At 38.8% G+C, this 22,909-nt stretch overlaps 5 protein-coding genes across 5 annotated transcripts; 3 read left to right on the forward strand and 2 right to left on the reverse strand.

Moving 5' to 3' along the window:
* Nucleotides 1-226: 226 nt before the first annotated feature.
* Nucleotides 227-8,632, forward strand: GCK72_017746 (uncharacterized protein; the record flags this gene model as incomplete). Its single annotated transcript, XM_053732236.1, has 27 exons — nucleotides 227-307; nucleotides 382-518; nucleotides 567-661; nucleotides 710-974; nucleotides 1,017-1,314; nucleotides 1,360-1,672; nucleotides 1,717-1,845; nucleotides 1,940-2,110; nucleotides 2,831-3,159; nucleotides 3,204-3,491; nucleotides 3,534-4,055; nucleotides 4,104-4,647; nucleotides 4,698-4,929; nucleotides 4,976-5,455; nucleotides 5,499-5,776; nucleotides 5,821-6,005; nucleotides 6,054-6,167; nucleotides 6,217-6,427; nucleotides 6,472-6,665; nucleotides 6,708-6,893; nucleotides 6,944-7,400; nucleotides 7,448-7,581; nucleotides 7,627-7,794; nucleotides 7,840-7,983; nucleotides 8,035-8,171; nucleotides 8,214-8,314; nucleotides 8,367-8,632. 27 exons carry the CDS (start codon nucleotides 227-229, stop codon nucleotides 8,630-8,632), a joined length of 6,459 nt encoding a protein of 2,152 aa, XP_053581149.1.
* A 208-nt stretch (nucleotides 8,633-8,840) lies between these two features.
* Nucleotides 8,841-10,342, reverse strand: GCK72_017747 (uncharacterized protein; the record flags this gene model as incomplete). The annotated part of the gene is made up of 4 exons (XM_053732237.1): nucleotides 8,841-9,029; nucleotides 9,078-9,315; nucleotides 9,411-9,502; nucleotides 9,551-10,342. The coding sequence occupies 4 exons, from the start codon at nucleotides 10,340-10,342 to the stop codon at nucleotides 8,841-8,843; spliced, it is 1,311 nt and encodes a 436-aa protein (XP_053581150.1).
* A 551-nt stretch (nucleotides 10,343-10,893) lies between these two features.
* GCK72_017748 (uncharacterized protein) lies at nucleotides 10,894-13,426 on the forward strand (the record flags this gene model as incomplete). Its single annotated transcript, XM_003112624.2, has 10 exons — nucleotides 10,894-10,915; nucleotides 10,965-11,062; nucleotides 11,389-11,506; nucleotides 11,557-11,741; nucleotides 11,788-11,937; nucleotides 11,985-12,113; nucleotides 12,223-12,530; nucleotides 12,576-12,848; nucleotides 12,897-13,182; nucleotides 13,238-13,426. The coding sequence occupies 10 exons, from the start codon at nucleotides 10,894-10,896 to the stop codon at nucleotides 13,424-13,426; spliced, it is 1,758 nt and encodes a 585-aa protein (XP_003112672.1).
* Nucleotides 13,427-13,592: 166 nt separating this feature from the next.
* Nucleotides 13,593-15,664, reverse strand: GCK72_017749 (uncharacterized protein; the record flags this gene model as incomplete). The annotated part of the gene is made up of 6 exons (XM_003112322.2): nucleotides 13,593-13,776; nucleotides 13,826-14,610; nucleotides 14,660-14,897; nucleotides 15,184-15,340; nucleotides 15,387-15,552; nucleotides 15,605-15,664. 6 exons carry the CDS (start codon nucleotides 15,662-15,664, stop codon nucleotides 13,593-13,595), a joined length of 1,590 nt encoding a protein of 529 aa, XP_003112370.2.
* Nucleotides 15,665-16,846: 1,182 nt separating this feature from the next.
* Nucleotides 16,847-20,257, forward strand: GCK72_017750 (uncharacterized protein; the record flags this gene model as incomplete). Its single annotated transcript, XM_053732238.1, has 13 exons — nucleotides 16,847-16,953; nucleotides 17,000-17,103; nucleotides 17,153-17,300; nucleotides 17,348-17,433; nucleotides 17,480-17,667; nucleotides 17,718-17,879; nucleotides 17,927-18,140; nucleotides 18,187-18,333; nucleotides 18,381-18,782; nucleotides 18,828-19,338; nucleotides 19,384-19,732; nucleotides 19,863-20,030; nucleotides 20,090-20,257. 13 exons carry the CDS (start codon nucleotides 16,847-16,849, stop codon nucleotides 20,255-20,257), a joined length of 2,754 nt encoding a protein of 917 aa, XP_053581151.1.
* Between the last annotated feature and the right edge of the window lie 2,652 nt (nucleotides 20,258-22,909).

Genomic DNA, 22,909 nt, shown 5'->3' on the forward strand with positions numbered 1-22,909 from the left:
CTGGGATATTGGATGAAGTGTGAAAAAACGAAATTGTGTACTTTCCCCTTGAAACTTCCAGAAGTAAACTGCAACTGTTAAGCCTTTAAGACTATAAGTTCCTAGCTGATAAAAAGTAGAATGTTGCCACTTATACGTCGTTTGCCATTCCCTTATCAATTTCGTATCATTGGGCATCTAGTGTGATTCAATTATTTTCAATTGTTAACTCTACACGTGGTTTGGAATGAAAACTAGATCTTTATTGTTGAGTCATTCATTAGTGGCTATTGTAGCTGTTCTTATTACAACTGCAATATGGCTTACGGTAAGTTTCCCAGGCGTCTGTTTCTCAGGATTCAATTATGGAAGTTCTCATAGTCTGATTAATTAAATTTCTAGACATACTTCGTCGCTGTGAACCCGAATATCAACAACGGAGGAAATGTGGTCAATAATAACTTCTCAAATAACTATTGTCCGAATACAGATAACACCTGCCAACTTCCTCCAATGCCGAAATGTGCAGAGACTTGCGAGTAATAATACCGAAAGAAATCTCTAAATACAGACCTTCCCACTTCCAGATTCGTGATATGTGAATCTATTCCAGTTGGACTAACCTTCAATTCTAGTTATCCCATCTTCAACTCAACAACCAATTGTTGGTTGAGATTGATGAGTAAGCTAATAAATATACCCACAGTGTTTCAAATTTCATGTTTTCCAGAAGAAGCGAAAGAAGAAATTCTAATTGGAAGTTACTATTGGAGTCTTCTCGTAAGAGATACTGGAGATGGTTATGACACAGATCCGACGAATACCAGTGGTGATGGAGAACTGATCTACAACACCCTTCTGTCTACTGCTGTCGATAGAAATATATCAGTGAGAATAGCCCAGACTTATGAGAATGGAGGATATTGGGAGACGGAAAATTTGGTTCAAAAGTCTAATGGAAGGATTAGAGTTAGAAGTTTGGATTTCACAAATTGGTAGGTTCAATATGTCAAACGCAGTGTAATATGCTGGTTCAGGTACCCCGGCGGCATTCTCCACACAAAATCATGGTCAGTTGACGGCAAACATTTCTACATTGGATCTGCAAACTTCGATTGGAGATCTCTCACCAATGTCAAAGAACTCGGAGTAGCTGCCTTTAATTGTCCTTGTCTTGCTAACGACTTAAAAAACCTTCTGGAAATTTATTGGACAATGGGAGCACCTGGAGCACAGATACCAAAACAATGGGACAACAGTTTATCAACTCCCGCGAATCATCAAACTCCTATGAGCGTTTATCAGCCGACTGGTAGTCAGGCAATGTATATTTCTGTGAGTTTTTGTGATGTTTGATTTTGAAAACCTCTTCTGTTCCAGGCATCCCCACCAGGATTTCAGTCTTGTGGTAGAGAAGATGACTTGGCTGCGATGATAAAAACTATTGATGAAGCGCAAGAATATTTGTACATGGCTGTTATGGACTATGCTCCTTCAACGATGTACCTCAAAAATGAGAATAAATGGAAGCCAGAATTAGATAATGCTATCAGAAGAGCCGCATTTGAAAGAGCCGTTCATGTTCGTTTAATGATCTCCTTGTGGCCACATACATATGCCTCGGCGTACGGTACATTGTACTCTTTGCAAGATATATCGGATCACTTGCCATGCTATAAGTGGGATTCTAAGGGTAATCTGAAATTCTCGTATGCTTTAATTGAGATACGATTTCAGATAACTGTATCAAGAAGGGGTCCATTGAGATTCAACTGATTGAGGTTCCGGCAATGCAATATGGAAAAATTCCATATGCAAGAGTGTATCATAACAAGTATTTTGTGACGGACAGTGCAGCTTATATTGGTTTGTTTTGATTTCTTTTTATTATATTCTTTATCAGTGTCTGCCATCCATGTTTAGATGTACCTATCCTGAACCCCTCCAACTTTTTATTCAGGTACCTCAAATTGGTGCTCTGACTACTGGCAATACACCGCGGGTATTGGAATCATAATCCGAGCCGACGACTCGACTGCGAAATCTCAACTGGTGCAACAATTCACTTCCATCCATGAGAGAGATTGGTTCTCTCCTTACACCATTCCTCTCAAAAACTTTACAATTTCCGGTAATAGGACAGCTACATTTTAACTAGACTTTTGAATTTTGCTCTTTTCATTTCATTCCATCTCACAAGTGTCAATAAATCGTTGAATTCTTTGAAGCGTGTGAATTTTCTGGGACCGGAAGTTCGGGTTGCATAGAACCCTAGTCTAGGTTCCTCACTTTCTCATTTCTAAACTACATGTATTCCTCTTCAATTTCAAGGCAAGATGTTCAAAAAAAGAGATCCAAATCATCATCGAACTCCCAGTTGACAAGAAGCAGCAAGAAAAGTAGTCTTGAATCGAAATTCTTACTTCCAAATAGTCTTCAAAAGAAAGATAATTCCAAAAGTACAACTGGACTAGATTTGTTGCTTGGCCAGAGTAATGAGCAGAAAGTCGTCCCCGAAAAAGTGGGTTATCAGGGGGATTCTGAATTTCAAGACTGATAAGTTTCAGAGAGATCCTTATACTCAAGAGATATTTGATAGAGTTTTCGCAGGAAAGTTTGTGAATATCCCGAAACCACAGAGCAAACTTGTGAGAGTTTTTACCAGGTTAGTTTTGAAAATCTGGGAAAAAAATTGATGCGTATATATGATTTTCAGCTCGACCTTCACTGATACCACAGTTGAAAGAAATGCATTGATGGAAGAGATCTATCCGAAACTTAAAGAGTACTGCAGAGAGACTTATGGACTTGATTTTCAGGTTTTTCTTTTTTTCTTACTCTGTAATTCCAGATTTCCAGGTTGTCGACATGAGATGGGGCGTTCGAGATGAGTCAACTGACGATCACATGACTACGAAACTGTGTCTCTCGGAAATTGCTAACTGTCAGAGACTTTCAGTCGGAGCAAACTTTGTGGTCTTTCTTTGCCAAAAATATGGGTACAGACCAATTCCATCTGAAATCTTGTCTACTGAATTAGAGATGTTGAAACGAACTTTGAAGGAAGAGCATGAAGATATTTCTTTGCTGGATAGCTGGTATATTGAGGATACGAACTCGGTGCCTCCCATGTTTGTGCTCCAACAGATCAGTTCAATTCTGGTTAACTTCAATAACAAAGTGAGTCATAATGAATGAAATCAAACTACAGTATTCTGATTCAGCGAATCCCAAAACTGCAAGAACAAGATGCAAAACAATGGTGGGAATGCGAAGCGAAGATGCAACAAATGTTGAGAAAAGGAGCAAGAAGTTGTTATGAAAAAGGCTTTTTGGATCATGAAACAATGCATAACTACTTCATGTCTGTGACAGAAAGAGAGGTTGTTCATGGTATTCTGAAGGTTAAGAATCCAAATGAACACTGTCTTTGCTACATTCGACACATCAATAATATAGCCTTGTCCCAGATGAAAACAGCGTCAAAGTTTGTGGATATCGCACATAATCATGTGAGTTGAATAGCATAATTCTTCTGGAAAATCAGTTTTCAGGTCAACTCTGAAGCCCAAAAGCTGCTTGCAAACTTGAGAGATGAGCGAGTTCCAGCCAAACTTGCAATGCAGAATATCAGACGATCAACTGTGGAATGGGTTGGAAGAGATGGAATAGATGTTCAATACCATGCGGAATACATCCGACAATTCTGCACAGATTTCTATACAAGTATCACGTCAATGGTTGATAATGCGATGGAGAAACATGCGAGGTTTCGAGATCAGTTGTTCACTGAAGTGTTGACTCATTTGACAACAGGGATTACTGTATCAAATATGTTTTTTGGAAGGAATGAGCAACTGGACTGTGCGAAACAATATGTTTTGGGTAACTCAAATCTTCCAATTATTCTTCAAGGAGAAAATGGTTGTGGGAAGACGTCTCTTATGGCGAAAATAGCAACACAAATCAGAACATGGTATGATAACACGTGTGAGCCGATCGTCCTTTTGAGATTCCTTGGAACAAGTCCTGATAGCTCAAATATTGCTCCATTGTTGACAAGTGTTTGTGATCAGGTAATAACATTAAGTGAGAGGGAGCTCTGCAATATTTTGGAAATTCAGATAGCATTAAATTACGATGAAACATTGAAAAACTCTTCGCCCACCGAGCTATCAAAGCTGTTCCAACACTTCAAAAAGATTACATACCTGGCTACACGAGAACGTCCTTTGATTATACTTTTCGACAGTCTTGATCTCCTCTCAACTATCGATGGAGCACATGAACTTCTTTGGTTTCCACCTTCTCTTCCTCCGTTTGTGAAACTGTTTGCGTCTCTCACTCCTGGTGCAAGTTTGATCTATTCGAAAATGCAGAGATTAATTGAAGATAAACGACAGTACCTTATGGTTCCAAGTCTCGGAAAAGAATTGGGATTTCGTGTTGTCCAGGAATGGTTGTCAGATAAGGGAAGGACTTTGTCAGAGAGACAATGGAGTACGGTATCCAAAGCATTGGATAAGTGTACTCTTCCATTATTTGTGAAGTTGATTTATGCGACTGTGGCGAGATGGAAATCGTATTCTCGTCCTCAAGAAACTATTCTCTTCTCATCTTTGCAAGAAAGTATCAATGTGTTGTTTCACAGAACGGAAAGTCAACATGGTAAAAGAAAAAAGCTGGGATCATAGACAAAAATTCAGAAATATTTTTAGGAAAGCTCCTCGTATCTCATGCTCTATCATACATTTCTGCTGCTCGATCTGGAATTAGTGATTCAGAAGTTGAAGATTTGATCTCTCTCGATGACAAAGTGCTTGATGACATTTATCAATACCATCTACCACCTGTTCGAAGAATCCCACCTCTTCTATGGAGTAGAATAAGATCTGATCTTCCTGGATACTTATCGGAAAGAGCTGCCGACGGTGTCATTGTGCTTAACTGGTTTGCCACAAAAATTTCTACTGAATCCCCCAATTATCAAGTTTAGGTACCATCAACAATTCCGTCAAGTCGCCATCGAGAGGTATTTCAAGAATGTGAATCATTTGGAGACGTGCCACTCTGCTATGGCCGAATACTTCCTGGGTGTCTGGGGAGGAGTTCCAAAACCTTATCAGTATACAGAAATGCAGAAACAAAGATTTGGAGTGACTGAAAACGAGGGACTTGCTGATAGAAAAGTGCCGAAGCAACCGAATGTGTTCTCGTCGAAAGATGGAAACCATCGTTACAATACGAGGAAGTTGAATGAGCTACCGTATCATCTTTTGAGATCTGGAAGAGTTGATGAACTGCTGACACTTTGTCTTTTTGATTATGAGTTTCTTCATGCGAAAGTTTCAAGTTTTCCATTACAATCGTTGATTGCCGATTACGAAGATGCAATTCAGAATGTTAGAGATGTAGAAATTTCGAGACAATTGACATTGGCAGTTGATGCGTTGAGACTTTCTGCAAGTATCTTGAGGTGAGATTAGAAAGAATCGAGACATAAGACATTTGAATTTCAGCCGTAACCCATCAATGCTGGCATTCGAACTGTTAGGGCGTCTTCTTCCTCTGGTTGCTACTAACAAATATGTCAGCAAACTTCTTATCAAGTGTGACAAAGAAGGCCCTCAACACAACGCCTTCGTCCCTGCTCATCATTGTTTCCATGCTCCTGGAGGTCCTTTGAAGTTCTCGTTGGAAGAACATCAGTTCGCGGTTTTTGGAATGCAACTGACTTCTGATAGAAAGCTATTAGTGTCCACTTCAACTCAAATTATTGTTTGGGATGTTGCAACAGGTAACTTTAACTTCTTTCAATATTTTATCAATTTGAAAGTTTAGGAGATATTGCGAGAGTTGTGAATCCAAATATCGACGGTGTCTTTTTTGGATTAGCTGTTTCTGAGAATGATAAGTTCGCCGCTGCCTACACGAATAACAATCAAGTTATTGTTGCCTCATTGGTAACTGGAGAATTCACAGCGATTGATCCAGAACCATTTGTGACTCAAATGGAGCTACAGGCGGTAGCGGAGCCTTAGTTTTTGAGTTTACCGAATACTTGCCACTTTCAGATTCGTTTCGTTGGTAACAACAACATTCTAATGTGGTCTAAATCTCAGTACTTGATTTATACAGTTAACGGAAATATAGTCAGCCAAGGATCTGAAAGTGAAGGGGAACATAATGTATGTTGAGTTCAAGTCGCATGGAAACTCGATATTGGAATGTTTTCAGAATCTAGTTCATATTTTCTATCGAGACAAGTTAAACATGATGTTTTTGCTATGGACCGGAGAACGAGATGAGTGGAGATTGGTGTTGAAGGGGACACTGAATGACGAAAAAACTCAAACGAAAGGAAAACTCAACAACTTCTATTGTGAAGCTTCCATCACATTTCTCGATAACTATTTCAGAAAAGGATTCGCTTGTGTCGCTCATAAAAGTAACCTTCCAATTCTGTCTTCTTCTTCCACTATTGATTTTCAGGCAGTCTGGACCCGGATGGAGATCACAACTTTGCTCTTGTCCGCATCGCACTATCTGGATCAAAGTATATAACAGAAGATGTGATTCAAGAGGGACTACCAAACCGAATAAATGATATAAAAATCTTTGAGAGAAACTGTGCAGGCAGTCAGAGTCAGAATCAAAATCCTTGGATTGTTGGAGTTATGATTGATGTGAGAAGATCTAGTTGTCGCAAAATGCAAAAAAAGTTTCAGAGTTTTCTTCTATACCGTGACAACTGTGAATTCAAGCCAATCTTTTTGAAACTTCCTCTGAATGTTCGAAACATTCCAATCCGTCCAAGACACACTACAACTGCCGTCACGTTTGCTTCTCATGACACTGTTTTTGTGGCTGGAGTCAGAAAACATTTGTTCCTTTGGAACGTTGCTTCAACGGAAGTAAGTTTCAGAACGCCAAGTAGCATCGAATTATTTTCCATGTTTTCCAGCTCCTCCGTTCCCTCGACGCTCATTTCGGTCGGATTCTGAATCTCGATTCTGTCAGTCAACTAGGCCAGAACATTCTCATCTCGTCCTCTCTGGATCACACTATCAAGATTTGGAACATGGAGAATATATTCGAGAAATCATTTTCTGTTTCCACAATGGAACAATCTATTGAAAAAATATCCGTGGCGAAAGACAATCCGACGTTGGCCGCAGTGCAGACTAGAAAGAATATTGGAATTTGGGATATTAAATCTCATCGATATATCGCGTCTCTCGTTGCAAATGTTCATGGAGCAGTGGTCTCTGATTCTCTGTTGGCTGCAGATGGAAGAACAATCGTGGCGATTGAATCCGATCAACTGCTTCTCTGGGATCTCCGAACTCAATCAGTGATTCATTCTGTTCATGCTCCGAATGTGTTTCAGATTTTTTATATGAATAAGGAAGCGTTGATCGGTAAACGAAGAAAAGGAGAGGAGCTTCCAACACAGATTCAATTCCAGGTGTCATCTACCGACAAGTGGATTCAGCAGAACAGAAAATAGCGCGTCTTACAATTTACAGTATCGCAGATTTCAGTGTTCAATATAATTTTGAATATCCATGCAGATTATTCAAAGATTGTGCGATTTTAAGAGTAATTTTGAGTTTATTTTAAGATTTTCTCATTATTTTAATACAGGACGGAGTCACTGGAGTTGTCATAACACTATTCAAAGGACACGATAGTCTTTTGGTGTTTGATGCTGTTGAGAAAACTCAGAAGATGAAATTCCGGCCAAGACAATCGAAGAAACAGAAAGATGTCATGATTAATAAGATTATTGCAATGCCATCGAATAGTAATCAGGTCATTAAAATAGATGTTTAGCTCAAAAAACCGATAAAATTGCAGGTTATCGTAGTGGAAAGTGACAACAAAGCGAGTGTTTGGGATATTCGAGTCAGAAAGTTCCACAGAACATTGACTCAATTCAATGGTGTCGTTTCGAATGATGGAAAACTTGGATTGTTTGCACCTGCAAAAGGGGGACTTTTCGTAAGAAAAAAAATGATTGTTCGTATCTGAAAAACAACCATTTATTTTAAGGTGATTGATATGAGAAGTGGACAAGTTGCGAAGACATTGATTGGTAATGTAACAGAAGGAGTGAATGATGTCACTTGCTCGTTTTCTCCGAACGGTCAATACGTTTTCTATTATCACAGTGGACACAAAACATTAAGGTGAACAGCTTGAATCGTTCACTTGGCAATAAACTATTTCAGAGTATTCCGAGTTCTCGATTGCCAACTTATCGGAACTTTTCGACCGCACGCAACAATCACTTGTTGGAGTTACGATCCGGATGGTTTCTTTGTTATCCTTGGTTTGTTTCCTTTATTTTTGATACAAATTTAGTTTTAACTTGGTAATTTTAGGCGCACAGGATGGCTCTCTTTTGACTGTTGTACTGAATGATCCGCTTGCAAAAGAAGAAACTCTGAACAAAATTGCACTACTTCCTTGTCGGCGTCAACTTGCCGAGTTTCTTCATATTCATGTTCCTGAAGAAGCTGAGCTTGATACTTTTGATCTTCGCAACCTTGGAGCTGTTACTGCTGCTGTCACTCGCTTCAAATCGCTTCTGGACAACAAGAAAGGAGGCGGAGTCACCAAAAAGTCTCACGTTTGTAGTATAATGTGAATACAGCAGTTGAGCTATAATAAAACTTTCTTTATTTCGAGTTCTTCCTGACTTTTATGCAATTAATGTATTGCAATAAAAACAATGAATGATAATATCCACAGAAAAAACGGATAACGGAAAAGAGATTCTTTCAAGTGGGGGTGGGATGAGAAGGGGAGTGGGTGAAGGGAAACTTATCGGTTTTTGGTAAGCTCGTAAAAAGTGACTATTGGTGTTGGCATCTAACGCCTTGTCCGTGGTGGCCTTCTTGTTGTTCTTCGTCAGAGTCTTCATTATAAGCATCTCCTCCACGTCCTCGACTGTACTTCTTTTCGTCATATTCCATTACAGAAACTTCGGCAGCTCCAGGCGTAACATTGATGACTTTGGTTGCCGGGAAACAGCTGCGTAGAACCTAAAGAAAAAATGTTTATTTTCATGTTTCATTCTTCACACTACTTACATTATAAGCTTTTTCATCATCTAAGAAATGATCTTTCGGGAATTCAACATCAAATTCAACGAAAAGATTTCCTTTCAGCTCCGGATACTTCTTATTTGGCATTCCTTTTCCAAGAACTCCTCGTACTGTTCCTGGTTTGATGATGTCTCCTTGCTTGCTACGAAGAACCAATGGATGTCCGTCAAGGTGCTTGATGAGGAAATTGTACCCGCAGAGAGCCTCATTGAGTGAGAGTTTTCTGAAAAATATGATATTTGTGATAATCATTTCAGAGGATTAACAGCACTTCAGAACTATTCGAGAACTTTGAATTTTGATCGTCGTAATACTAACCTGGTAATATGAAGATCGTCTCCATCTCTTTTGAAAAGATCATGTTCCTTCTGTTGAACGACAATAACAACGTCTCCTGGTTCACCGTCGGGCTGAAAATTATCAATCGTATATAACTTATTATAATTGTTGTTTCTTACATCAGCTTGGTCGCCTTCTGATTTGAAAGTAATCTTATCACCATGCCGCATACCCGGAAGAACGTGCACTTCCAAAATTTTTGAAACATTCTCGTATTTATCTCCATTACATCCTTTGCACTTGTCACCAGCAGGAACCTTTCCACCGGTACCTCTGCAAGCGTCGCAGGCTACCTGCATCTGCTGAAGCATTCCGGGGCCGATTTGTTGAACAATAGTCTTGACTCCTCGTCCGCGACATCCGTCACACTTGTACTTTTCTCCTTTCTTTCCTCCAGATCCTTCACAAGTTTTACAAAGTGCTTTCTTGGACAGTTTCAGCTTGGATGTTTTTCCAAGGTAAAGCTCTTCAAGGGTTACATTAAGGGGATGAACGGTGTCTTGGAACTTCCGCCGACGTGGGCCACCTCGGTGACCACCAAGTCCTCCGAATAGTCCGCCGAATGGATGTCCACCCATATCGTCGTCGTCATCGTCATCGTCTCCTCCTTGTCCGAAGAAGTGGGAGAAAAGACCACCGGGGAATCCTCCACCACCGCCTCCGCCGCCACCCTGAACGCCTTCCAAACCTCTAGCATCATAGAGACGTCTCTTGGCGGGGTCAGAGAGAACTTCATAAGCGAAACTGATCTCCTTGAATTTGTCTCCATGATCCGAGTTCTTGTCTGGATGGTATTCCTTCGCAAGTTTGAAGTAAGACTTTTTGATGTCAGCTTGCGATGCGTCGGGTTTCACACCGAGAGTTGTGTAGAGGGCGGTGTCCACCGGACCGCTACTTCCACCACCAAACATTTCGCCTGTAATATTACGAAATTATATGAATTGCTATTAAAAATAAGAAAGTACCTTGAGAGAGATAATTACGCAATGCAAATGTTAAAAGTCGGAGAATTACAGGAGTTAGAGAGAAAATTATAAGATTAAGCATAAAAAGTAGAGATTGCTTACATAGTTTTACACATAAATGAACGAAACAACGGACGAATGGGAGACCAGGGACGGGCATTAGTTCTAAATGAAGTTAAAATGCAAAAATGATGAAAAGATGGTGAATGCGCGTGAGTTTAGTGGCATCGATCCAAATTTAGGAGGGTGACCGCAGAGAAATTTCTCGATGAAAGTGACGCGTAGCGGGAAACACGTCAACCGCCAGCGTTGTGCCAACTAAGAAACAAACGTCGCATTTTCGGTGAGCGCCTAGCGAAGACGTGACCACTCCAATACCAATAATCTTGAGTGTATACAACTACAAACTACATTCATAATCTATTCAAATTGAAAATCAATGCTGTTACTTTACTCCTGATAGCTAATTATTCAATTAAAAACGTGAAACAGTGGGAATGAGTGAGAAATTACCACCAGGTTGGGATCCAGTTAGAATAAAATACATCTGAAAGTTATATAATATCAGGAACACTCTGTGCAGTATGTGACGATGTTGCAACCGGCAAACATTACAGTGTTGCTTCATGCAACGGATGCAAGACGTTTTTTCGACGAGCACTTGTGGTAATTTTCATTTAACTTTTGAAGAAAACAAAAACTGAAAAAAATAAAGCATTTTTCATGAAAGTAAAGATAAAATCGAAAAAATTCCGTCTAAAGGAGCGTCGGAAATTTTCAGCAATGGTGAATGGTCCCGACACGAAAACCGCTAGGTACTGTACTCTACAGCATTTACGGCATAGAATGCTACTGTACCCTACAGCATTTACGGCATAGAATGCTGGAAAATTAAATATTCATTTCAAAAAGCAAAACATATATTAATCTCTATTAATTCGATAATTTAATTAATTAGAAATTAAGAATAGAGAAGAATAACTTAATTTAAGAACAATCGAGAGTTCGTCTGTCAAGGAAACAAGGACTGTCCTGTAAACAAAGGTGTTCGATGTGCATGTCGTTATTGTCGTCTTCAAAAATGTTTAGCCGTTGGAATGGATAAAAATTGTAAGCGTATCTTCTGTTCAGCAAATAATTGAAAAGTTTGAAATTTTTAGCTATTCAAAATGATCGTGATAGGATAGGATACACAAAACGAAAAAGGAAGCATGACGATAATGAGCCAGAATCAAGTAATCACCATCATCACACTGAACATGTTCGTGACGGATCTTCAGGAAGCCCCCAAATGAATGATGATAGTCCCGAAAATTGTGATATGAAAGATATAAAAATTGACTTGGTTGGTTTTTTATAATCATTCATTTTATAAATTTCTACAACTTCAGAACTGCCTGGATCCAATAGCAGAAAGATTGACTACACTTGAGAACAACTTCACTCTTCTATTGAGTAGATGTGCTGATCTTCATTCGTATGCTACACTGGAAGATGCTCTGAATGCTCCCAGTAGATTCATGCAACCAATTGCTTGTGAAGTGAGTTAATTAACATTCAGTTCTTCTGAAACAAAATGTGATTTCAGTGGTCTGATCATGTTGTTCTGACATCTCGCGACGATAAGATGCCATTTTGGAGACAACGACTAATAGCTCTATACATCGACTGGGCGAAAACGTTTTCTACATTTCGGTCTCTTCCTTATACTGACAAAGTGAGTGAATTACATTTTGAATATTCTAAAGTAATTTTTGAATAAAAACGAGTTATGTAAAAACTCATCACTCATTCTGGTCCCCTCCCCTAAAATTAACTCTCTTCAGGTTGCCATGGTGACAAACCACGCGTCTTCCTTCATGATCATGTGTGAAGCATTTCGCACTCCGGAGCATGTGAAAGCGGATGTTGTCCGCAAAAGACCAGATCTCCCTGCCATAGTGTCCACTAACTCTGGTTCCGGATGTAGTCGAGTTTCATCTGCCGCGTGTAGTAGTGCAAGCAACGGAGAAGAAATACATGATGATTTGACTAATTTGTTACATGCGGCATGCATTCAGCAATCAATAAATAAGGGAATCAGATTTGGAGAAGCACCTGCAGAAGAGAAAGTCGCGATGCCTATTCCTATTAGGTAACTACCTCATTCTAGTTTTTAGAAGAATTACAATAGTTTCAGAGAAATAAAACAAGAACTATTGGACATTCCAATAAGCGATGGAATGATTCAATTGCCAACAGAGTATGGAAATCTTCCCGCTGACTACGGTACATGGATTCCTCAAGATTATGGACATCCGACAGCTGGTCACGAAGGAAAATCTGACATGCACAATTTCTTTGAAGCGAGAGAATTTTGCGCGGGACGACCATCTTCTTGTAATTTGAACGAACGAGCTGTGAAAACTGTCACTTTGGTTGAACCAAGACTGTTTCCAACACTCACTACGAGGTTAGTCTTTCTATGTCGATATGTGATTTTATATTGAGTTAGTTTCAGCAGTGCAAGTCTCTCTGGTATTACACCAGTACTTACAATGATGATAGATCTTGTAATGAAACCATTCCGTCAACTCAATTTCTCCACAACTGAATTTGCTCTACTCCAAGCCATCATGTTCTTTGATCCGGATACTGAAGGACTCGATTCTGCATCTCAAAGAAATGTGATCGCCGAGCAGAAGAAACTTCTAGCTGTACTTTTCCGTCATCTTCAAAAATCGTATAATTCTCATGCTGCAAACGAGAGATATGCCTCAATTATTCTGAGAATGCCATCGATTCGGGTAAGTAAATATCTCAGAGATGCCGCATTATTAAAAATTTCGATTAATATTTCAGAGAGCTGCCGCGAAAAAGAACGAATCGTTGCAAGTGCTTGATATGCTTCAAATGCACGAAATGAATTCTCTTGTGAAAGAAACATCTCTGGGAGTACGACCTTCTACAGTTCAACAACGAATGGGAATTGGTGGCGGTGCTGGTGGATGTATGACTTTCTCAAGCGAAGCTACAGCGGAAGCCCAATAATGTATTAACAACAACCATATATCTGATCTCATCGAAATATCATTCTCAGGATTTCACTAGTTTCTCATTTAGAAATATTGTTTTGCAAATAAAATACATTTATTGTTATCTGGTTAGTTTAAAGTGCATGAATTATATATACGAGTTAAACTCTCAAATTATTGAATTAGATAGATGTAATAGGTTGCGAAATATATGGGACGCTTCTTTGCTCGTGAATCAAAGTGTCGTCCTCCACTTCCATTTTTCTGGTTTGATTGAAAATGTGTCCATTTCCAAACCAATCGTTAACTGCACGATCAGCTTCTCGGCGACCGCTCAAATAACCTCCAATGGTTGTTTGAAACAGCCTGAAAATGATTACATTGCGTTATTTCTGTTATCTTGGACACACTTTACCTGTGATGAGTAGCCTCTCCGGCAAATAGAATCTTTGGTCTTCCTTCGAGTTTCACTGGAATCGCTAGTTGGGAATGAGAAATGTGGGATAGCGCCTGAACTTGAGTCATGTAAGAGTAGGATCCAAGCAGCAACTCGTTCTTTGTTAGCTGAGTTCTTATGATCTTGCTTGGCGGAGGAATCGACTCGTCGTTGTACATTTCTCTCATTAGTCGAGTCATTCTTTGTTTCAACTCTTCTTCTGACATGTTATCTACCAATTGGTGTCCACGTCCAGCATACCACGCACTCAAAACGTTTGGAGCCCAGTCGACAACTTGAAGAATTGTAGTCTCTTCCTCGAATGCATCCAACTTCTCACTAATCATTCCTCTCACTGGAAGTGGTGCGATAGAATAAGTGTTGTTTGACCAAAACGGTTGATCCCATTCGAAGAAAACTTTGCATGAACCTCCAAATCCGATTTTCTCAATCGCCTCGATCTTCTGACGTGGAAGCGGCGGAGTGAACATTTTGTGGTGATACTTTTTGAGAACTCCCAGTGAAGAAGTGACAATAACAAAGTCATATTCAGTTGGAACAATATGATCATTCACTGTCAGTTGCATTCTTCCACTGTATGAGTTCAAGTTGATGTTCTCAACACGTTTATTAAAATTGAATGCTCTCTTAGGGATCGGAGCAGCAATATCATCCAAAATTGCTTTGAATCCAATTTTATTGGTAGCGAATGACTCGCATTCCGGACCGTAGTCATTCCATTCCTTGAGAACGTGTACACTGAGCTGAAACACACTTTATTGAATTGAAAAGCAATAGAAACGTATAACGAACCGTGCTCCAGTCAGCAGCCCACTCGAACTCCCAATACGATCGGAAAGATCGAGCCAACGAGTCGAACACATTCTTTTGTTGATCAGTGAAGTTTTGAGTTTTCAAGAAATGCATGTAATCCAGAGTGAAGATCTCCTTGAAAGTGTAGCGCCTTGCGGTTTTCTCGTCATGCTTTGCAATGCTTCTGTACTTTGGATCAAGCTTCGAAGTGAAATCCAAGAATGTCTTGATGTCTTTTCTGCAAAATCAACTTTTTTTCATTAGAAACATCTCGACTACACTTTTTTCTGACCGCCTTATCGCAATCACACGGCTTCAATTTTTCTTCCAAATTTATTTTTTTGGAAACGATTATTTTTGATCATCTGAACTATCAAGCTGCCAACTCAACTGATAATTCAATATCACGAGGTTTATTTACTACAAAATAAACACGTTTCCGTTGGTGTAAAAATCATTTGACTGAAAACGCGGCAAAGCAACACGTGCTAGTAGCGCTGAAACAGTTTTGTGACGAAACGTACTCTTGAACATTTTGATTTCCGAAAGCGAAGTGTGCATTGTCAACATGAGCAGTGTCAGATACCACGTCGGCAATCAATCCGAGACGGTTGGCAATCTTGTACAATGGATTTTCAGCTCCGTTGATAAACTGAGCTCCCATTTGCAAGAAACCATCCTCTGAAATACGATTTAATTGAATACAACAGCGAATTCGTCGACTTACTGTAAGGAATGGCGTGTATTCTGCCTCCGATCCGGTCGAGACCCTCATAGATATCGAAGTTATCAATTCCGAGTTCAATCAGTCGACGCGCGGTTGATAGTCCAGAGATACCGGCGCCGACAATGGCTATAGAAGGTTTTGAAGGTTCCCCCTTTTCTGACTCCTTCTTAAACGGAAAAGGATCGTTTAATTTATCCATATTCTATGAATTTTCATACCTGAACCGTTATTCCACATCCAATGATTACAATTAACACGATTCGAACGCTTACAGACATTGTGAGCGTTGTTGGATCGGTGTAAGTAGCCGGAAGTCAAAAGATCAGCCAGTTTCTGCTATTTGGTTGGTGCTTTTAGAATGATAGCACCACAAACATACACAAGCGTCTGAAAAAAACAATTATTTTTTGATTGAAAAATAAATAGAAAGAGATGTAAAAATGAGAATGAGAAGCCACGGAAGAGGTTTTTATCAAGAGAAAATTGTGCCCGCCTTCATCGATGTTCTCATAAAATGTTTGAGTGACATCAACATTTGCAAGCATCTTGTGAGGGAAATGGTTTGCGACGACTAGAAATTAAAGCTTAAATCAATCAAAACTGATAATTAATAGAATTATAAAATGATAAGCAAGGTTGGTTCAGAGAGCTAAATATAGAGGTACAGAGAACCCGGAAGAAAGGAAGTCAATTTTGATTCTGCGATGTTAATAAAATCTTGACACATTATAGAAAATCTGCCATCTCTCATCAGGATGAAATAATAGAAGAAAAGTGAAAAACACGCTAACTGAAGTCACTGGAATAAAATTTCTACTGATTTCTTAATATTTCTCAGAAAATATAGAAGGAATTGATTAAAATTTTGCAGCAACTTCCCCCGCTGAAAATTTAATGCGATTCAGTTACAGTAGAGTGTCTGTCTATTTACAGGCAGCCGATAGATAGGTTATCAAATTTTTTCCCGGCAATTATGGTGTGCTTGTCTTTGACACGCGGGCTGTCCGAAGGTCATGCGTTTTCAGTTGATAAAGTGTTAAATATATCTAGGTTGGAAAGGTTGGTGATGTACTTGCTGTTCGGGGGATTGCAAAAGAATTGTCTTTTGTGTTCAGAATTTTAAGTATCGTTTCTGTCAACTTTGCGATTTTGAAAAAAGAAAACAAGTAAAGGAAGCTAACAAATTATAAATCTTTACTTACGCACAATGTCGGATACTCGTGTAGTAGCCTCTGGCATCGGAAACATTCATTATAGAGCGAAACCTTGAATAAGGCGGGGGAACGTTAAATATCACTTTCACCGTAGAAGCGTTTCGTTGCGAAACCACCTGTGATTATTCGTGAGTGCGCCTTTAAGGTTTACTGTAATTTTTCAGTCAGCTGTTCATTTCCTGTACTTGATTTTTGAAAACAAGCTTCTAAACTAAAACGAAAAAAAACAACGTTCTATATTTTCAGATGGTATCTCTCAACGAAACTGATGATGGAGAATCAACACAGGAATGGTATCGGTTACTAGTTGTGGAGAAATCAATGTCTCTCTCCGACTTCATGACTTCTAAGAGGTTTTCATAAATTTGTTTTTAAATATCCATATTTCACATGTTTCAGATCTGGAATGCTATCCGACTTTCCCGATGAAAGAGAACAAACAACAGAAGAATTAATCGAAGTAATCAGTAAATTTCCGAACGACTTTCTGCAAAAAGAAGAAGGTTTGCTGTGATTTTAAATAGCAACTAGATAAAACATACTTATTTTCAGTTTCCCTTCTTCTCGACTATTTTCTGAATTCTATCGAATCATCAGCTTTGACTGGAGGAGCAGTAATTCGAGGAGTTCATCATTTAGTCTTGAAATCTAAAAATTTACCTGATAATTTTGAAGTTCCGTTAATGCGAGTTCTATTCAAGTGAGTAATGTTTGAAGTTTTCAACTGTATGATTATGATATTTTCAGAGAAGGAAACATGCAAAGTTGGGCCCAAAAGGAACGTCAATTGCAATATGATATTCTAATCTGGTTGTTGAAAAATAAATTACAGTGTGAGTATTTTTAAATCAATATTTAAATATAAAAACCTTTTTACAGATCTGAAATGCCTGGGTCCCGACTTTCTTGCAACATATATGAAAAGTGTATCAGGAGAACGAGATCCTCGTTGTCTTGTTCACATGTTCTCTTCATTCCTCGAAGTTTCTCATAATTTCGCATTGGGACCATTCACAGAAGATATGTTCGAAACTATTGCATGCTACTTTCCAGTAGAATTCAGGCCGGTGAGTTAAAAAAAAGAGAAAAAAAATCAGATAATCATGTTTGGTTTCAGCAAAAGAACGACACAATCACGCGGGAATATCTGGCTGCTTCGTGTGCTTCTTGCCTTGTTTCATCGCCATCATTTGCTCCATTTTGCTTCCTGTTCATTGATGAGAAACTTAATGATGACGACTGTTCTGACGAAGAGTACGAGGATGTTTTGAATCTTTTGGTTTGTAAACCTAATCCATTAAGACTCAATAATTGTATATATTTCAGATTATTGCATGTGAAAGCTTCCCCCCGCAGAAGAATCTGTCACTTCTCGAGCCGATTATTGATGGAATTCGAAAAGTTGGACTCAATCCAAAGAGTAAAGGCGAGATGCCAGCATATGTCGCTCAATCGTTTGAGGCATTGATGAAGATGTGCTTGAAATCATCAGCAACGAATCCTCGAGCAATCGATGGAGTCGTTGCGACAATAATTGAAAGTAAGTCAGAAAAATTAATGTACTTATCAAATGAAAGATGTTTTAGATTCGGAACCGTTTGTCCTTCAAGCCGAGATGGGTCTTTGCAAAAAGGCTTTGACTCTCCTTTGTTGTGCTTTCAACTCGTTAACTGAGAAGCACTCGCAGTTAATTATGAATCAAGTCATCGCTTGGATTCTTAATTTGATTCATGGTAATTCATTGGGTTCGGAAAAAAATATTCAAAAGTTAATCTTGAAGGAGACAGTGTGAATGCAGCTGGAAATAAAGCGGATATCGTCCAAGAAGGCCTCGAATATCTCATTGAATGGATTCAACTTGCATCAAAGAATCGAGAAAGCTCACTTGGAGCTCTGAATGTTTTCGAACAAAGCATTTTCGAATCTTGTTCGAGAGCTAGAGAATTCAAACCACGTGAAGCTATGACAGCAATTTATGAATGTGCTGCGATTTACTTCGAAGTTAAATGCGAATCCGAAGAATTGATTAATCAAAGTCGTAGCTACATTGCTCTTGCTCTGCGTACTCCAGTCGACACGGATTCAGAATTGCAAAGCCTTCTAAAACTAATCAGAATATATTCGATGAAATATTTCGATCAGATTCAGATTGTTCTCAATGATAATCCGACAAGCACATGGAGTAAATTAGAATAAAGAAGAAACGAATAAAACTGAATCTTTTCAGATTCCGAAAAAGTGCTACCGATTCTTTGTGCAATCAGTTCTTCACACGAAGCATGGAAATCGCTGAAAGCCGAAATCGTTGAACAGCTGGAGAAGAAGATGAGGAATCCAATAGATGGATCACTGGAGTGTTATATTCAAATGATGACAGCAAGCACTGAAAACAAGGAACTGTTTTTGGAGCACTTCGAAACATTTGAAAATGTTTTCTTCAAAGTGGATTGCGATGAGTCAGAGAGTATTTCAAAAGTGATGCAGTCGATTTCTTTATTACTCACGAATGACGATCATGAGAAGTTTATGAAAAGAATAGCTTCGCGTTACATGGAATTGGAAGGCTCCCAGCTTTTACAGTTTGACAAGAAGTACATTCTTTCGTATCTTCAATATAAGAATACGAAAGATCTGCTAGAAACTACCAGAAGGAAAATATCAGATAGATCAATTCGTCAGCTCTTTTTTGCAATTGTGAATAGATCCAGCCCTTCAGAGCCTTCAGAAGTTCCAGAACAGTTAAGGTTTATATCATTGAACTGGAACTAATTCATGTTTTTCAGGTATCATGTTGTTGAAGTGAAAGCAAAATTGCTGAAAAATGCGCCTCGTTGTTTGACTATCTTCGACGAGTTTCTAACAAAAGTTGCATCTGATGATTCAGAAAGTCCCAGTTCCTCTTTCGAATATCTTCTAGATTTCGAAAGTGCTGATTCCAATTCTGAAAAGTGCCGATACGAAACAGCGAGTCCACTTTGGAGACAACGGATTTTCTGTCAGATTGTTCCAATTTTCAAAAGAAAGTTTGAGGAAGCTGGCGATAAGAAGCATAGACTGGTAGAGATGCTCCCGCATCTTCTGAAGTTTGCAGTTCCATTGGATGCCCAGCAGTTGAATAAACAGTTCGCGATGGTAGGTTACATACATGTTTTTCAGAAACTATTCTAATCTAAAATTGCAATCTTTCAACTTCTAATTGAATACCTATAACACCTTGAGAAAGGTTCAGTCTTATTTTAAAACATGTGAAAACTTGTTTCAGTTGTTGCCTGTCTTGATTCAAACAATCAGTTTGGAAAGTGCCATACCAAGTCATGTCACACGGACGATTCCAATGTTTTTGACAATTTCGGAACCTCTTATATCGGATGATCTTCATACGGTTCTGAATTATTTATGCTCGATCGCCAGAAATAATGAATCAAAAATGGTTAGTGTGTTTTACTTCCACAACACATGTTCTTTTTCTAATTTGATTTTTTGGTTCAGACCAACTTGGAGGATGCGTTGAATGGTTTGAACATTCTAGCGCGTCGACAGCCACCGAAGTCGTTGCATTCTGAAGTACCACTTGTGGTCACGTCAATCAACAAAATCCTAGGTCACAAAAAGAGGTTGTTACGAATGATGGCGGCTGATGTGAAAAACAATTGGTAAGGCGACGGGGTGTGACAGATTATAGATTTGAAATATGATTGTTATCATTGCAGGGAGATGGTAATCACCAAGTAGACATCGTCGTGCCAATTCCGGGTCACTCGCGGCGGCAAACTAGAATTCCTCATTGTTGTTAACACTTGTTTGTTTTTTCGTTTCTATTGTTCGCATTTTTCAGAAATTTGAATACCTTGAATGAATGTTATTTTTCCCTTTTCGGGGTGGGGTGTTCCCAGTTTCAGACAGTTTTGATCAATTTCACAATTCGTTTTATTCATTCAACACAATTTTTAAAGATTGGCTCTTTTTTCGTGTGCATGTGTGTTTTATGCTCAATTTCAGAACGAAGTGGGCGAAAAATTGCAGAGTTTGTGGGCGTTCTGACGTGATGGTGTTTGCACAGTTCGCGTAGCTACCGTAATTCGTGTCACATTGTTTCAGCAAATAATGCTATTTATAATTCTGTTCAAAAACTCAGTTTCCTGACTATTATTCAGAACATTTTTGAGAAGAATTAGTTCAGTTTATCTAAACCCAAAAATAAAAATATTGCAACCTCAATTTTCGGTGCGATTGAAATTGTTTGGAAAGGTTTTGTGGTACTATGCCAATAATGTGTGAATCTTACCGTACCTCAAACAACCATCCGAACTCCAACACCAGCGTCTTCTAGACGGCTCCAACGAATATATTTACAAAAGTACACGATGGTTCTCAAAAGAAAAAAACCCATTACCATCATGAATAAAGCACACATACAAATACCCAATACCGCTCGTCCAGCCGTTATTTGGGTTGTCTCTGACTGTCAACCCAACCACACAATATACATTGTGATTCGAGAACATGCGCATTTCCCGATGTGACCGACCGGTTCGATGTTTCTTACCCCCGACGCTTCGTTTCTCTCTCTCGGCCCGAGAGATTCGGCGCTCTTTCTGCCATTGCGCACTGCATCGATTCTCTCGCAATTTTTATTTACTGTTCTTTTCACTCTCCGCCTGGGCTTTCATTTATGTTTAGCGGTTAGAGAAAGTGAAAACTCGGGACTCACTTTCACTTTTATTGATTGATTTCAATGGTTTTCTGGACGTGATCTACTTCCAATTGACTTGATATAGATACCGTAATCTGTTTTCCGTCTTCGCCCAATTCCTTCAGAGCAAAGACCGGAAACCAGCTTCTTCTTCTTTACCAATCACTCGTGACATCACATTGAAATACAACCTCTTCCATAGCTGAACCAGTTCTCATATGTTGTTTGACGTCAGATCTTTCATGCCGTGTCGAAAGATGACTCATTTTAAAATAGGCCATCATTCTGTCAAATCAGTGAATTATCAAGCAGCCGGTTAACCTTTTACTACTGTTTTTTTATTGTTTGCATTCCATGAGTAGCTTCTTTTTTGAGAATCTTTGGGGAAGGCTGAGTGATATCATTGTAGCTGAAAAATCTTGCTGCCAATTCATTTCGAATTCTGTGAGTTGTTCTTCTTTTAAGTTTATCTATTATTTTGGAATGAAAAACTTTTTGCTACGATCTCGAGAGTTACTCCAGTCTCAAGTAGTGCTATCGTGTTTAATCTCACTGATTTTGAACGATTCCCATCGTGAAGTTGTTAGCAATCAAATTATTTGTATTATTCAGTCTAAATCTTTTTTTTCGTATTGTAAAACTTTCTTGTAGAAGCTCTTCCTAGACAAATATTCTATCTTCAACGTGAGCAGCTTATAGTCCCCAACTGTTAGAAATCATTTACCTTGAACGTTCACAACGATGCCATTAAAAATTTCAATAAATAACTTTCGAAATAGTATTTATTTGATTGACAATATTTATCTTTTGATAGCTTTCTTACACGAGCTCTTCCCAGGCAGTTACCCGATTCTCTGTAAGGACCTCAACAATCCGACTAGAAGCCTCAAATTGTCACAATTATATTCTTTCAGTGGCCCCAGTCTAGACTTTAATTTTACTAGTTGAAACTTTTATAATAACGTTTCTAAAGTTCGAGATGCACTCCTTCTATGTTAAGCCTCAAAGTCAGAGATGGGAGAAATTGGAACTTCTGACTTCTCTACGCCTCGTATCTCTAAATAGCTACAGTAGTTTTATTACCTACAACATTGAACATCTAAGTTCTTAAAATTCATCAAAACAATCATTGAACCCACATCTAACCTCGTGACACTTTCTCAAATTTGACCAACTTTAACTGGAAATTAATGAAGAAATGTCATTTATGATGGTCTTTGTTCCAGTTCTCTGACCTTCTTTCAGTCAAAAAACAACTAACTTTCCATCTAATTGACATAAAAGTCGTAAATTCTCCATGCAGTTAGCAACTAAGTTCAAGTACATATGTCCACTCCAACCTTTCATTTCATCTCTTCTCTTTATCTCTATCTTCTCTACATTCTCACCCTCTCTCTCCAATTTTAACGGTATCTAAATCGCATCTGTTTCATGTTTTATTCCATTTCGATCAAGATAAACTGGACGAATTCCGCGCAAAACGGTGTGTCCTTTTTCATCTCTCCCCGCTATTTTAGTTATGCACGCATGCTATCAGATTTTAAATAACCGTCCCCTTTTGCCTTTTTTTCATTCAACAACTTTTGGAAAAAAATGGAGAAGTTCAAAGTTTAACC

The sequence above is a fragment of the Caenorhabditis remanei genome, chromosome V, assembly GCF_010183535.1.
Source record: "Caenorhabditis remanei strain PX506 chromosome V, whole genome shotgun sequence".
Taxonomy (NCBI): domain Eukaryota; kingdom Metazoa; phylum Nematoda; class Chromadorea; order Rhabditida; family Rhabditidae; genus Caenorhabditis; species Caenorhabditis remanei.